This window comes from Octopus sinensis, linkage group LG17 (assembly GCF_006345805.1).
Source record: "Octopus sinensis linkage group LG17, ASM634580v1, whole genome shotgun sequence".
Lineage (NCBI taxonomy): Eukaryota > Metazoa > Mollusca > Cephalopoda > Octopoda > Octopodidae > Octopus > Octopus sinensis.
In genome coordinates this window covers 15,770,478-15,785,865 of record NC_043013.1, presented here as the reverse complement: position 1 = coordinate 15,785,865, position 15,388 = coordinate 15,770,478, and the positions used below count along the sequence as shown (strand labels likewise).

Genomic DNA, 15,388 nt, shown 5'->3' with positions numbered 1-15,388 from the left:
TAAGTGCACCTTATATTATTTCAGCTGTATACATTTGTAAAATTATTTTTAGAAACCTAGCTTCAATTGGTCATCCCACGTCCCCTTTCTTGCAAATCTGTTTGCAGACCAGCTCAGTTGGAAAGCCTTTACTAAAAAATGTTGTTTTCTTTTTCATTATAATATGACTAACAATTTGAAATAATCTGTGCTTGTAATGTAGGCAAAGACACCAGCATTTTTGCACTATGCTATTTGTCCGTAGCTATTGATATTTCATAGTTTTGCATGTCTGTTTTATATTGCATTTGAATTTCTTGTGCATGATTGGTTGCTGTAATGTTTTCTTTTCTTCCCCTCAGAGACTGAAGCTATCAAAGGTACCATATGAATTATTTCCGAATATTAACAAACATTATATTATAGATTTACTTTGGAAATGTCTCTAAAATGATATGTTGGTTAACTCTCTTTAAATGTAGTTGTCAGAATTGGATGGTATTTTGCGATTAGGCGTCCCAAGTAATAATTCCACCAGTTTAAGTTATATTCTCAAATATAACGAACATTTCTGAAAGAAGTTTATTGAAAAGAAATACTTTTGTGGTTAAATAAATATAGATTATTTATAATTAGATGTAAATTTACAGTTGATAATTTGAAGTTGACTTCTTCTTGTAGAATAGTAGCATGACAGTTGTCAATGAGAGAAAATCAATTTTAAATATTTCAGTGTTGTATATACCAAAATGTGTCCGTCTGTGTGTGAGAGAGATTAGAAACATTTCCTTCTTCCTTCTAAATACTCTGTAGATATTTGTTAAAATCTGAATCTTTTACTATTTCTTCTCCCTCTTTGTAGTAACCACACAACCTGGCTGGTTTTGCCTAGTTTTGCATTATTTAATGCTAACTACAATAAAATAAGGTTTTCTGGTTACTAATATGTGTGTGTGTGTGTGTGTGTGTGTGTATTGCCAGTTCTTATATCAGTATTATTTGAAATATTCCATATTATGAATTGATTTCAAAATAATCATTGATCCCTATCTTTTTACAACAGCTGAACTTTGTGTGTGTGTGTGTATTGGATAGGCAGATGTGTGCAGTTGCACATGTCAGGTTACTTCTCGAGTGAAATTTGATCTGATGTAAATGAGATATCTGAAACAAGAAATGCACAAATCTGATTCTTATTGGAAAATATTATAGAGTTGAACTGTTGTTGCATTTTAATGAGGATGTTAGGTTGTTTATATTCCATACAGTTAGTAGCTACTCAGAGTATCAAGCCAGACCAATTATTCCATCTGTTTTAGGAATAGTTATCTTCACTTCATATACATATTGTCTTAACATTTGTTCTATTTGCTCTCAATTAAATGTTCTTAAAATTAAAAATTTTACCTGAAAAGATGGAAGTGGTGGGGGAAGAACGAACCACTTGGATTTTTTTTTACAATGTTCTCCAAAATTTTTTTATTTATATTTATAATTTTGCTTTTAATGTCTTTTTCCTTCAAATTTTCATTATTATTAACATGGCTTTTAATTTCCAACTTTTTGTTTTCATAATTTTTGTTAAACTTGTGTTATACATGTCCAAAACAACAAAAATAATCTATAAATAAATAAATAAATTCCCAGTTTTATCCAGGTAAGATCCTATAGAAATATATTTTCACATCAGTTAAAAGTAAATGAATTGTGTGGCTATGCTTCTTTTTAAGTCATTGTGAGACTGTCTGACAAATTGTCAACTATTATGCACCGTTTGGATTACTGTTAAATCCTGTTTTTATTAATTCTGTAATTCATATGCAGAAAATTCTGTAACTAATACTTTGATTTAAAAAAAAAAATTACTAATTAAATTTTGTATAGCTAATATATATTTTTTTCTAGCTCTGATAATTTGTTTTTTAGCTTTGCATTCCTTACAACTGATCAATTTATGCAAACTTATTTCTGCAGCCAAGACAGATGTTTCTGTATGTGTCTGTTTTCTCTCCCTAATATGTTGTTAGCATGTCTCTGTTTTCTATCAACTTTACAGACATATCCGTCATGCTAAATGGTTGAAATATTGCTTGCTATTTGTTTGCTGATTTCCATTTGTTCATCTTTCTGAGTTTTGTAGATGTTAGCCCTGCTTAACATCTTAACATCTCTTCTATCTACATACTGACTGACTGATCTTTTGTGTGTCTATGTGAGTGCGTGCAAATTTACTAGCTGAATAGAAAATGTGTTTACCCTTTTTTTAACATTATCTTACAAATTAATCCACATGAAATGTGTATGCTTTTAGATTATTTAGCTGTTTTCTTTTTCTTTTCTTCCCAAGAAAATTCTAAATTGCTATAGGCAGTGCTTAAATTATACGATTGAAAAAAAAAAAAGTATGGAAGTTGTGTGTGTTTATAGTGACTAAGGTGCTGGTCAACCAAACTCTAGTCAAACTTATTGACAAGACCATTTTTCATTGCATTCTTCTGTTAATCTAGCTGAATGAACTTATCCCAGTTTATTGAGGGGTAACTGTTGGAAAAGTCTCCTCACTGTAAAATACATTCACCAACAACTTGTGTAAATTTCTGAATCTTCAAAATCATGAATAGCATTTGTTTTTGTTTTTTCACTTCCTCTTGTTTCTATGAGTTGGAAGCTTCATACATGTAATCTATTTCTGTGTATTAAGTATATTTTACAGCTAACTATCCTGGAAGTATTTAGAAATAGATCTGCCTTGTCCATATTGGCTTATGAGTTGGGATGTCCAGCATGTTGCTGTCACTCTGCCATTTCTCATGGTGTTTGTGTGTGTGAACATGACCTCCAAAGATCAAACTTCCAACTGTTAAATTTACTTTGAAAGATTCTTAATTTCTTGAAATTATCTCCTGCTTTCTAATGCCACTAGATTTTGTTGGGAAATTTCAATTGATTAAGAATATACTGTGTTCAGAAATTAATATATTGCACCTGATTCATGCAAATTGATGGCATTGGTTCATTTGAGTTATGTTTTCATTATGCCTGTATTGGTTGAGCAGTCTCATGTAAGTTGTTAGTCATTCTTTTGTCTGCTCAGACCCCCTCCCTACATCAACATGTATTGTTAGTGTGTCCTGTGTCAAAGATTATTACCTCATCACTTTAGAGTGTTCCTCTTTTAGATATGAGACTGACAAGCAACATTGATGCAGCTAAGGAAGATTTTTATAAAACTGGATGTCAATGTAATATAAAAAATAATTCAGTGATCTATGTTAAGAAATAAAACTCAAGCCAAGTTAAGTGTTTAATTAACGAGTATTAAATCAGTGTGTTTATAAAGTAGAGCTGATACTGAAGTATTGCAAATGTAGATGACCTTCTGAAACTTTCTACAGTAAAGATTATGGCATTCTATTGGCCAGTGTTAATGAATCCAAACAAGTCATCTGGTACCTGGCTTCTGTCTATGTTTACCTTGAATGTAAAGGTTCATCATCTGGCTAACCGGTTGGAGGTGTAACACATACACACACACACACACACAAAACATTCTCTTTCACACTTACACAATGCCATCTTTAACTTCAGGTCTCCTACCCCCACCCTAAATATTTTGTATACAATCCAACACTACCCAGCTTCATCTTCTGCTTATAATTTATAATGCTTCATCTTTTCACATTGTGTGTTCATGCCGTGCAGTCATTTTTATCTACATATTTTTATAAACTGTTTATATGTTTTGATTTATTGTAAGTTATCTACTATGAATTTTTTTAAATTAATTATTAGACATTTTTACCAACTCTTACCAATAAGCACATCTTGTAATGGGATTAATGTTTTAATCGCAAAAAATACTGACTTAGCTTAATAAATTTAACACATAGTAACAAGCCACCAAAAGCATCATGCCATCATTAAAATGCTTGATTTCATTCTTGCTTTTATTCATATTATAATTAATGTTATAAAATGAAATGTAATTTGTAGTGGTGAATAAACCACTGGTACTTGATTTAAGTGTCTAGTTATGGTAATATTAAAATAGTAGTCTCTTGTGGAAGTCAAGGCAGATTAATGATGGAATGTTGTTCTCTTGTACAAGGCAGAGCTCTGCTGACAACTTATTGTAATCTCATCTTAGAAGGAAAAAAAAAATTACCCTCTGATCATTTCACTACTAAATCTCTTTAGAATTCTTCCCTTTTCTTTCTCTTCCACACATTTTCTGCAGGAACCAACTTTACTTTTCTGCTTTGCAATACTTATTCTTCAGTTAGTAAACTTTTTCCTTTTTGTTTGTTTGTTCTTCTCACTTATTTTATATTGTATATTGTTATTGGTTTTATTTTTAATGATATTTTTGTTGCTGGACTAGCTTTATTGCACTTACGGTGGTGCATTTAAAACCATTTTCTTATCCTGTTTATTCAATCCTAACCATGTTTCCTCCTGTGTTAGTTTTTCTCTCTTCAGAGAAATATGTTTTGAAGTAATTATAAATACGTAAAATACAAAGGGTTTTAGATTTGCAAAATGTTTGAGTGTAGGTGTGTCTGTTTTATTTTATTGAATTGATAGCAACAAATAAACATTGTCTGATCACATAAATAATAACTAAATATTAAATGTTTCTTCTTTTAAATCTATCTTCATGTAACTAACTTCACTTCCATCCAGTAACAACAGATTTCTATTTTTTATTAAGTTGTTCAGTATAAATGTTTTTGTTCCTTTAAGCTCTATTTCTAGAAATACTTGCATTGGATGTTAATGTACTGACACATCTTGTTTAATACACAAATACATTTTATTAACACACTAATACACTTATCTTAATGCACTAATGTTGGAGTAGTTAATACATTAATACATGTTGAAATTTGCAGTAGTTTAACACATTTAAAATTTACGGTAGTTAATGCATTAACATATTTAAATTTGGAGTAGTTAATCATTAGTCTCTTCGACTAACAACATTACTATTGGAATTGAAGCATTTAGACCAGTGTTATTGTTGTAGAAAATGAGACAGTTCACTTTGATGAAATGATTAGATGTAATGTAATGCAACGAGTTCAGGATTTCAAGAAATTTTTAATTTATCAAGAAAATGTATTTATTCATTCACTTAATGCCTAGTTGAAAATGAATTCCTGTTTATTAAACCAGAATTTTTATTGACTCTGCAAAACTACAGTGAATTCTGAGAGGAAACCTCATAAAATATTCTATATACAAAATAGCTTGTGAGGGGTGGGGTTGATAAAACCTGGAGATTATTTGAAGTCATTGAAACATTAAAACTGCTAAGTGACTATAATCTTGTTTTGTTGGATTGTGGATTCTGTTTGTGAACAGTGCATACTGAATTTTAAATGATTGTTTTACAAGATGACAACATGAAGAGAATTCCACAAGGCAAACATTTATTGTTGAGCATAACTATCAAAAGATATGGCTAATAGCAGTTCACATTTTATATAGAATTAACATTAATTTTATAATTTGCCATGAATATATTATTTAAATGAAAACTTGTTTCTTTGATTCTCTTTTGAATGCTTGTTAGTTGCTTAAAGCTTACAAGATAATTTCTCTTGAGTACTGCTTTCAACTTCATTTTGCATCATTTTTTTTTTTTTACACTAATATTATCTTAGTTATTAATCTCTCCCTCTCCGTCATTCAGTTTTATTCATGTTTCCTTGTTTTTTTTTGTTTTTGTTTTTTTGTTTTTTAATATTAAAAACAAATTTTTATTTCCCTATTTCTTATTCTTACATATGTTTTCTGGACTGTGTGTAAGTAATTAGTTTCATTGGATGTGTATTATTGATTTTTTTTTTCTCCATTACAAAAAAAAAAAATAATAATAATAATAACGATAAAAGTGTTTGGTGTTTATTTTCTCTTTATGGAACTATATTTTCCTTCAGTGTTTTTTCTTCCCCACCCCCCTATATTCATAGACCTGTCCTTACATTTTATATCTGTTTCTCTCTGTTATTTTATCTTTTAACTAGTACCAGTGTGATGTCAGTTATTCTAATTATGCTAAACTTTTCTAAATTATTAATTACCTAAACTCTGGGAGTTGAAACTATCATATTCTGCTAGTTCCCCCCAATATTAGCTTAAAAAATTGAGATTCTATCCATTTAAAATCTTTGTATAATTTCCCCACTATGTATATTTTAACAAACTTGATTTACTTCATCCTAATTTATCAAGTTTTTAAAATTGCCAAAAATTACTTTCATACACTTATATTACCTTTCTATAAAGTGACATGAAAATTGTTTTATGTATGTTTGTTTTGTACATTGGATACAGTGCTATTTCAGTATTTTTAGTAACTTTGAAGTACGGTGCATCAGTAATAATCTTGAGGTGTGGTTGGCTTAAATCTCAGTGATAGCAAAGAGACAGTATGGTGAAGTAATTAGGGGAAAGTGACTTTATGATCATTAGTTTAAAATATCAGTAGTGGGACATGAACAGCAGGTTTTACTTCATTAACAAGTAATCTTAGAGCATTTACTAAAACAAAGCGTATACAGTTCAGAGTATTATGAGAGATTGCTTATAAAGTGAATATTTTAATTTTCAATAGTGTATAAGGTGCACATTTCATTATAGTCTTGACTGTTTGTTGATAATTATTGTCAAAATCTCAGACCACATAAAGTCCAGTAAATTATCTGAGAGAAATATGGTATAAACCTCATGGGATTTCTTTCTTAGCTGTGCTTCATCCACTCAGTCCACTCTGCTGGCAAAATGAGTTTTCCTTGTAATTCAAAGGGCCAATCTTGTCACATTTAGTGACACACTGAATCTACCTGAGAAATATGTTAAGGGTACATATGTTTGTAGAGTGCTCAGCCACTTTGCACATTAATTTCACAAGCTGGCTGTTCTGTAGATAACTGGAACCCTCATCATTGTAACTGACGGAGTGCCAGGGTTTTTATTTTTTACATTTTACCTTTTGTGCTTCATCCAACTGGTAAATATTCCTCAATGCAAAATAGGTTATACTGCCAGTGCAATTCCATCCCTGTGTGGAAAAGTTTGCTTCAAAAGCAATTTACGCAAGCTTATTGTAGGAAGAGTAAAAGTCTGGGAGGAAAACTGATGCTGGGCCAAGTCTTTGACATGGATTTGATTCTTTGTTGCATCAGTTTATTTACTGCTGTATCTATAATTTCTAGACAGAATCAAAACTTCCATCAGCTGACCTTCCCTTAGCATATTACTTGTTGATGAAATATCCCCAGTGATCAACCAATAATTGATTAAGAGCTCTCATTTGTATCAAACTTAGCTAATTAGGGAGTAATAGCTTAGAAATCTACCAGCACCAATAAACAAATGCTGAAGTATCTTGGAGAAATGATTTTCGATTAATAGTTTTAACTCAGCCATTAGTTGTCTGCTATAAAATTATTTTATGACAGTTGTAAAATGGTCATAATGCTGAATATTTCTGATCTTAAAGTTAATGAAAATGATACTGGTGTTGGGTTGGGCATCTTCTGTTTTTTAGTTCAAATCCTATCAGAAATTTGCATTTCACTCATCTAGGTACATTCAAATTATATTTGGGTTCATTCAATAGTTTTTGAGCTTGTTTATCTGAATCGGCAATGATTCAAGTAAAATGGACGGATTACTGAGTTCTTTATAACATGGTCACTTAAATGTTCATTGGTTTTACTACACTGAAGTATGTGATCTTTTGATACATCTTCTCTTCCTTTGTAGATGCAATTGGTAATGAGTGTATATGCCTTCTCTAAGGCACACTTGTCACTTGTGTTGGTTATGTCCTCTTAAATACAAGTAGTATATTTCATAAAGCTTGCCTCCAAAAGTAGCAATGTATTCTTGTTTACCTTGATCAAACACTCCATTTGATCCAATATAGATTTGGTTTGAATGAACTGATGCCTATGCCTTATAATAATTAATGATTAAAATTCATTTACTTGTTCCTATTATTAAGATAACTTAAAATGTTAATTATTAACATCTGGATTTCTGCCCCTATTTTAAGTGTTAGTTGTAGTCAACATGTTTTTCTGCAGTCCTACTAATTCACTGATAAGCCTACTTACTGTTACTATGACTAAGTTTATTGATCTTGTTATATGTCTGGTGAAATGAAGATGATAAACAGTTTTAATGGAATTGTATAATTTACATACAGTTTCGTGGAATTATTTAAAATTTATTGTAAACAAGATTTATCCTAAGATTGTTAAATATTATTCATCAGTTTTTCCATTTTTCTATCTAAAATTCTTAAACTTTTTAATGAGGATAATGATCATAATTCTCAAAGAATTACTGCATCTGAGTGGTGCCATAAAGTTTGACATGGCCTGGACGACTTTGGGCCAAAATAATTAGCTTGAAGTAGCATTGATCTCAGTAAACACTGCATGTGTTTTTTGCTTTTATTTCATTTGATTATCATAAGTTGAAACTTATCATGAGGCACCAGGTAAAATTCATTGATATTTCGAAATATCAAAAATCTGTTCCTTTTTATAGCTTTTGTTTTGCTTCTTAGATGAGCTTATCAGGAAAGTTAGCTTCACAACATAGAATTATTGGCTATTGTTTCAACTTTTTGTGTAGGGTTTCTTAAGTCTACATATTGTAAACTTTCAGTGCTCTATTTTTATCCAATGCCACATCTACTTAGAGATCAGCTTTACATGTCAAGGTCTGTGGCTCTCTATTCCTGTCATGGCATTAAAACAAGCTCCACCCTTCTTATATCCATTTTTTTTTTCTTTCTTATAATGTTTTTATAACATTTTTATTTGACTACTATTAGCTTCATTGCTTAACCTCTAAAATTAGTTGTAAAATAGATAAGGATAATAATGATGAGTGGTGTATATTAGAAACTATAACAGCAAGTCATATTTCATAACTCTTTAAACAGATTTGACATTTTCATTAGCTATTACATGTTTCAAAATCCCTTTCTTTGCTGGATCTGATTCCCACCCACCCCCACTTTAAATAGAGATATTTTCAACAAACTTCATTACAGTTGATCATTATCTAATTAAACTTTGTCACTTGTTATTTTTTGCTCCAATCCTAAATGAAATATCTACTTATTGAACTGAAATCATTAGGATTAAACACTTTGTAAAAGTTTCCTGTTACTTTTTTTTTAGTTTAATAGATTATATATATAATTGGTGTTATTTGTTGATCAAAGTGTTTCTTTTGGTTAATTAGAACTTACAAGATTTATAATCCTCTATAAGAGGAATGTTATAAGAATTAGGATTTATAGAGAGAAAAGCATCATCATCATATTTATAGCTATGTTAATTATTTTTGACATTTATTGAAATTAGGGATAAAAATGCAGACTTAGATATTACATTACTTATCCAATTATTGAAGGTCATTGTTCCTTATATATGCTGTTCCTATTTCACTTCTCATTTCATCAACCTATTCTGCCACAAGTTCTTAATTTTTGTGGATGAATGCTAGAATAAACTATCAGTCTTCCCAATTGATGATGGTTTCCTAGTCCACCTTACAAGTTGTTTTGTATTTCAGGTCAGGGCACTAGACTTACCACACTCACTTTATCTAAATGTCAGGATCAGAGTTGCCAGCTTATCTGGAAATGTTATTTTCAATAGAATAGTACTCTATCTATGAAAGATAATTAGGTTATGATTTTAAAACTGTGGCTAATCTGTTCATAGCTAAATAATCTGGGGGAGGTTCTTAAGAGATAAACTAAGAACTTCACTTGTCTAGGACTGTGTCTAAGGAAGTAAATTCATTCAGTGACAATGTATAGGTTTGTTTTTAGACTCTGAGTTTTCTGCTTGAATTGTCTTACACTGTAAGAGCTTGATATAGTAACAATAATGAAAGCATTTTGTATCTCGGCCAACAAAATTACAAACAATTACAGCAATTCAAAAGAACTAAACACCCCCTGTTGTTGTTATTCACTAAACTATTGTGAAATATTGGTAGCATTTATAGAGCAGTAACCTAAATATAACTAGCTTCGGTATTTCAACTGTGCCATAGGGTCAGCTATCAGTTCCTTGTTTGATAATGTTGGTGCTTAGTGTAAATACACACAAGTAGTGGTGGTAGTAGTAGAAAAGACGTGGGTCATTGAGAAACATTAGGATCTTTTGAAAAATCAGGGAATTAGGAAAAGATGCTTTTTGATTAATTTCTGTACAAAGGCATGAATGGTTAGGAAGCTGACTGTTCAATAGAATGATTTTGGGTTCTGTCTCACTGTGCAGCACCTTGGGTAAAGTTTTCTACTAACAGTCCCAGGACCTTGTGAGTGAATTTAGTAAATGAAAATTGAAAGAAGCCCATGTGTGTTTATGTATATGCTTATATCCATAGATGTATGAATATTTATGTACATTTACACATAGATTTGTCTATATATGCATGTATTTGTTCACATTTGTACTCTATGTAAGTCATGAGCTACTATTTTTGATGTCACTTCTTTCAGCAAGTCATCTACTTGCTTTGTGCCTTCAAAGTTAGTTGAAGTAAGAAATTCCTTACTTGTAAAAGTCAGTAAGAGTTAGTGACAGAAAAGACATTCAGCTGTAAAGTGGTACCTCAATTACATATTTGTCTGACTCATAGTAAACATGGTAAAATGGATATAAATACAAACACAAACTGGGGAATTGTGTGTTCGGTATATTTGTACTGAGAGAGAAATATAATGAGCACATCTAAAGCTGAGGGCTTTAGATGTGCTCATGATAACAGCTTAGCTTAGCATCTGAAAACCAAAGAAACGGTACTCAGTTATATTGTTTTCCTTGTTTGTAACTGTATGTGGAGGTGTTAGGGGTCGTCATAATGAGAAATGGGCCAAATTGTGTCTTTGGTTAGGAAAGAATTCTCTTTGTATTGTTTCACTTGTCATTTAGTTATGCTTTCTCTAGAACATTGAAATTCTGGTTATACTACATTATATTGTTATATAAGTAACTAGACCCATACTACATTATATTGTTATATAAGTAACTAGACCCTAGAAACTAGGCACTGATGCATAAAGAGACAGTTCAGTGCAGATGTTTTGGCCCAGCTGACTGGATATCCAACATGTTTTTGTGACTACTTTTTTAACATAGATGCAAACATGCATTTTCCTGCAGAAATTGCTCATGCAGATGGAGGGCGAGAGAGACATTACAATTTAAAAATTTCTAAATTGAATACAACATAAACATGTCCCCTCTCATATATATATTACGAGAAATGTGCTCACAGACATAAACAGATAGCAGGGAGAAGAATGAGAGCAACAATAAAGCATCTAAGTCAGCATTGAATCAGTGGTACCAAAATGACCGCCAAAACATCTCATACTGATCATACACCACCATTATGGACATAAACTGTACTTTAATTGCTTCAAGGTATTTTATTAGTTTCTCTTTTACTTTTGGTTTTCTATTTTTTAATATAAAGGTCGATTGGATTTTTGTGGTTTTCATTTCAAAATTGTAATTATTCTAAAATGAAGTAGGGAGGTGGAATTTATATATTTTAATTTTATTCCGATTGTTTCTTCTTGGTGTGTGAAATTATTGATTGAATGGGGGCTTTATCAAGGAACACGCGTGTTGATGCATAGTTGAAGGAAGAAGCTAAGAGTGTTCAAGGTTGCGAAGGGAAATAAACCCTTTGTAAAAAGAAGTGTTGCCTCCCTTGAATTTCCCATCATTTGACCCATTTCATTTAAGCATTTGATGTGTTTAACGAATTAAGATTTAAAACATAAGTTTCTAAAGTAAATGGTCCGTAGATATTCAGTTTTACTATTAATAATATTTTCTTTTTTTCACTTTAATGTTTTTGTGCCACTAAATTTTAAATCCATTTAATAAAAAAAAAAAAAATGCATAAAGAGAGGCAGTTTGGCAAAACCTCTAATTGTCATTATGAAATAAATGAGTAGATCTCATTAGTACAGATTTATTCTAATTTATGGTACCATCAATTACTTGTTGGTTTATTATTTATCAGGCGAAATCTCGGCTTGTCTCATTGCATCTTTCCCAGTTCAGGTATATATACAACAGGCTTATTTATAATCATTTCCTCTTTACCTTCTAACTTTGCCATTTCTTTTTTTTTTTTCCTTTGTCAGTTGCCTGTTTTATTCATTCCTTTGGATAAATGAATTTGTTAATCCTTCTAAACGTCTTTACTCGTAGTTTTACTAACTGATAATGACCTTTTTTTTTTTTTTTTTTCCATATTTTCATTTTAAAAAAAATTTGTTGTTGTTTTGCACATGCACTGCTTTGTTCCACATATCTGGCAGATATTTGTTTTTGAATATTTTTTTTATTTGTAAAAAAACAAAAAAATAAATAAAACTTTATCATTCATTACTTTATATGTTAATCAATACATATGAAAGTATTCATATTTATAGTTTCTTTTTCTCTTGAAGAATGCAATTCTCATTTCTCATCTATATACTGAGCAAGCTGTATTCTTTTTCCCCTCCTCCTTTTAATGACATAGTCTCTCCCTCTCTTTCTCTCTCTCTCTCTCTCTCTCTCTATCTCCCTCTCTCTCAGCTTTTCATTACATCAAGTGTAATGAAGTTGAAAGACTTCAATCTAAATTTCTGCCAACCCTATTAGTCGTCGTCACATGAGATATTGTTAGTGTTTTCCTTATTAGCTGTAATTTGTTAAACAACTGTCATATCTCAGCTGCAAGCTTATCTTACAAGAGCTGTTCTGTTGCATCCTCATCTTGCTTTATTTATCTCCACAAAACTCTTTTGATGTTGTATTGTTCATTGCTGTTAAGCATGATAGATGAGCTTGACTTGGAAAACAAATGAAAGAAAATACTTTCTATAATGTTATTTTATGCAATTTAAAAGTGGATAAAATTTTACTGTAGAACTGGATTTTGACTTTAGCATTATTTCATAAACCCTTTCCTTCTCTGTCTAAGAGATAACCAGTGATTTATTGCCACACAGCAGATTATTTCATTATGTGATTTCTGATAATTATACAGATTATAAAACATCTTGTCATATTAAATTCCTATTCAAAAAATAAATATATTTAGAATGAAATTAAAAAGAAAAATGCAATAGTTATATAGACAGCCATTCATAACTGAATTTCTTAAATATTTTCTTAATATCAAAAATAGTTGGAAATCTTTGGCTAATTAAAAAGAAAAAAAAAGAGAAAAAAACCCCCAGGAATAAGTATTTAAAAACCTGTCATTGTTTATCCTTATATTATAAATTTAACTTTCCAAACTCTAACTGCCATTGTAGACTTTATATGGTTAGATAGAAAGGCACTTGCACATACATATATGCATGTGTGTGTGTATGTTTGTATGTAACTGATGTACTATAAAATAAAAACAGTCTGTTTTTAACTAATAATTTTTTTTATTTTGGAACCTACCTCAACATAAACATACAGCTCCACATTTACACATGCATATACATAACACTCACTCATACAGTTTGCGAAGAAATATTATTTGAAGCTCATTTACATAATCTCTTTGTAGAAATAGTTTAATGTTGCTTTATTTTTTTCTTTCCCTATAATAAAATATTTTAACATCATCATTTAGCCAAACTAAAGATTTTTCTTTATATCAGTAAGAATTTTGATACAGATTGATTCTTTTTTTTTTTTTTTATTAGTTTGAATTTAAAATTAGTTGGTGGATTTATCTAAATAACATTTCCCTAATTATGGTTTATAAAGAGAAAAATATTGCTTTTAATACAAACATTAACAAAGTAAGTTTATGTTTTGTTTAACTTTTTAAATGTATATCAACATATAATCAACCATTTAAAAGGTTAAATTTACATAAATATGCTTGATTGTATGTGTCTAACGATTTAGTATGTTTCTTTTTAATAAACAGCTTTTGTGTAATCTATATCTTTAATAAATTTTCCTGAAATGTGCCTCTGTTTCAAGGGAATAATTGTTTTCTTATCTATCTACTGCATGCTTTTGGATTTTTGAACATTTTGCCTGCTCTCACTAACCTTTTTGGTCTGGCTATGTATTCACCTCTGAGCCAAACTATCTACTTATATATGCATTGGGTGGCTACAGCAGCATAGCATAATGACAAATAGCTTATCTTCACTTGATTAAATTCTTTCTGGTTCTTCCTTCAAGCAGGCAGATGTTGGTAGCTTTCCCATATGGTATCGGGCATCTAACGTTACTAGCAGAGCTTCTAAAACCTTTATTTTCATCATCTAATGTTCTTTTCTTTCTTTCTTTAGGCAAGTCTGGTGTTGTCGGACCTAAAAAATCAGAACAGTTGACCATCAGCCATGGAGTTGTCAGTGATTCTCAGGTAAATTCTTTGCTTCATTCTACAGGATATTAGGTTATTTTTTTGTTTTTTTTTTGTGGTGGTGGGGGTTACAGATGATGTAAGTGGATAACAGCTAGTCCATTGGGATAATTTTTGATAGGCTAATATGGTTTTGCTACCTCTTCATTCAGTATCCTATCTTTATATAAACGACATCAGCTGAGTTTCTCATACTTTAGATAACAAATCTAAACGGTAGTGGTGATGGCTGGTACTGTAAAGATGAAAGTGACTAGAAACTGTTTCAAGAATTTTATTTCTGAATGAAAACAAAACCTCTTTTATCTAAAGAGGCCCAATATTGTCTACATACATTATCAGAAGTGTTATACTCTTTATCAACAAGAATTAGTGAACAAGATTTACAAATACCTGTGATATGTGTATGAAATATTTCAAAGTTGTAAATAAAGTTAGTATTTGAATAGAACATGTAGGTCAATAGTCTGACACATAGTCTGGAAAACGTTGCTGGTGTAAATTATATGTGAAGGAGCAGAAAAATATAGAATTACTTGTTGGATCTTGAAGTAATGACAGAATTAAGACTACAGTAAATTCACATTAAAATTAACTAAGAGGGTGAACTGTATTCAGGTGTAGCTGAGTATCCATATGCAGATGGAAATATATAGCATTGGGCCTCTATGGAGGCATAGTGACTGAGTTCCTTTCAAGCATTGGGCCTGACAGAGACAAAGTGGATGAGTTCCTTTCGAGTGTTGGACCTCATAGAGACAAAATGGCCAAGCTCTTTTCAAGTGTTGGGCCTTATGGAGGCACTGAGCAAGACCTTTGGCATTATGTCGTGCTTGAGAAGAAGACCCATCAAACTGAGCAAAATCAGTCGTGGCAGAAACTGGTATCATGCAAATGGCACCCATGCCGGTGGCACATAAAAGCACCCGTTACACTCTGAGTGGTTGGCATTAGGAAAGGTATCCAGCCATAGAAAACC

General features: G+C 31.0%; 1 protein-coding gene across 26 annotated transcripts in view; it reads left to right on the top strand.

Annotated features, from left to right (window-relative positions):
- LOC115220700 (serine/arginine repetitive matrix protein 2) overlaps nucleotides 1–15,388 on the top strand; it is a 128,381-nt gene that overhangs the window by 54,462 nt on the left and 58,531 nt on the right. For 12 of the 26 annotated variants that reach the window (XM_029790836.2, XM_036510379.1, XM_029790838.2 and 9 more), the window contains one exon: nucleotides 14,336–14,409. In XM_029790836.2, the coding sequence (XP_029646696.1) occupies nucleotides 14,336–14,409 (74 nt within the window). Of the gene's footprint in view, nucleotides 1–349; nucleotides 360–1,953; nucleotides 1,971–4,216; nucleotides 4,258–12,060; nucleotides 12,102–14,335; nucleotides 14,410–15,388 lie in introns of those variants that run through there. The other 14 variants (XM_036510383.1, XM_036510388.1, XM_029790845.1 and 11 more) reach the window with 7 other exon arrangements.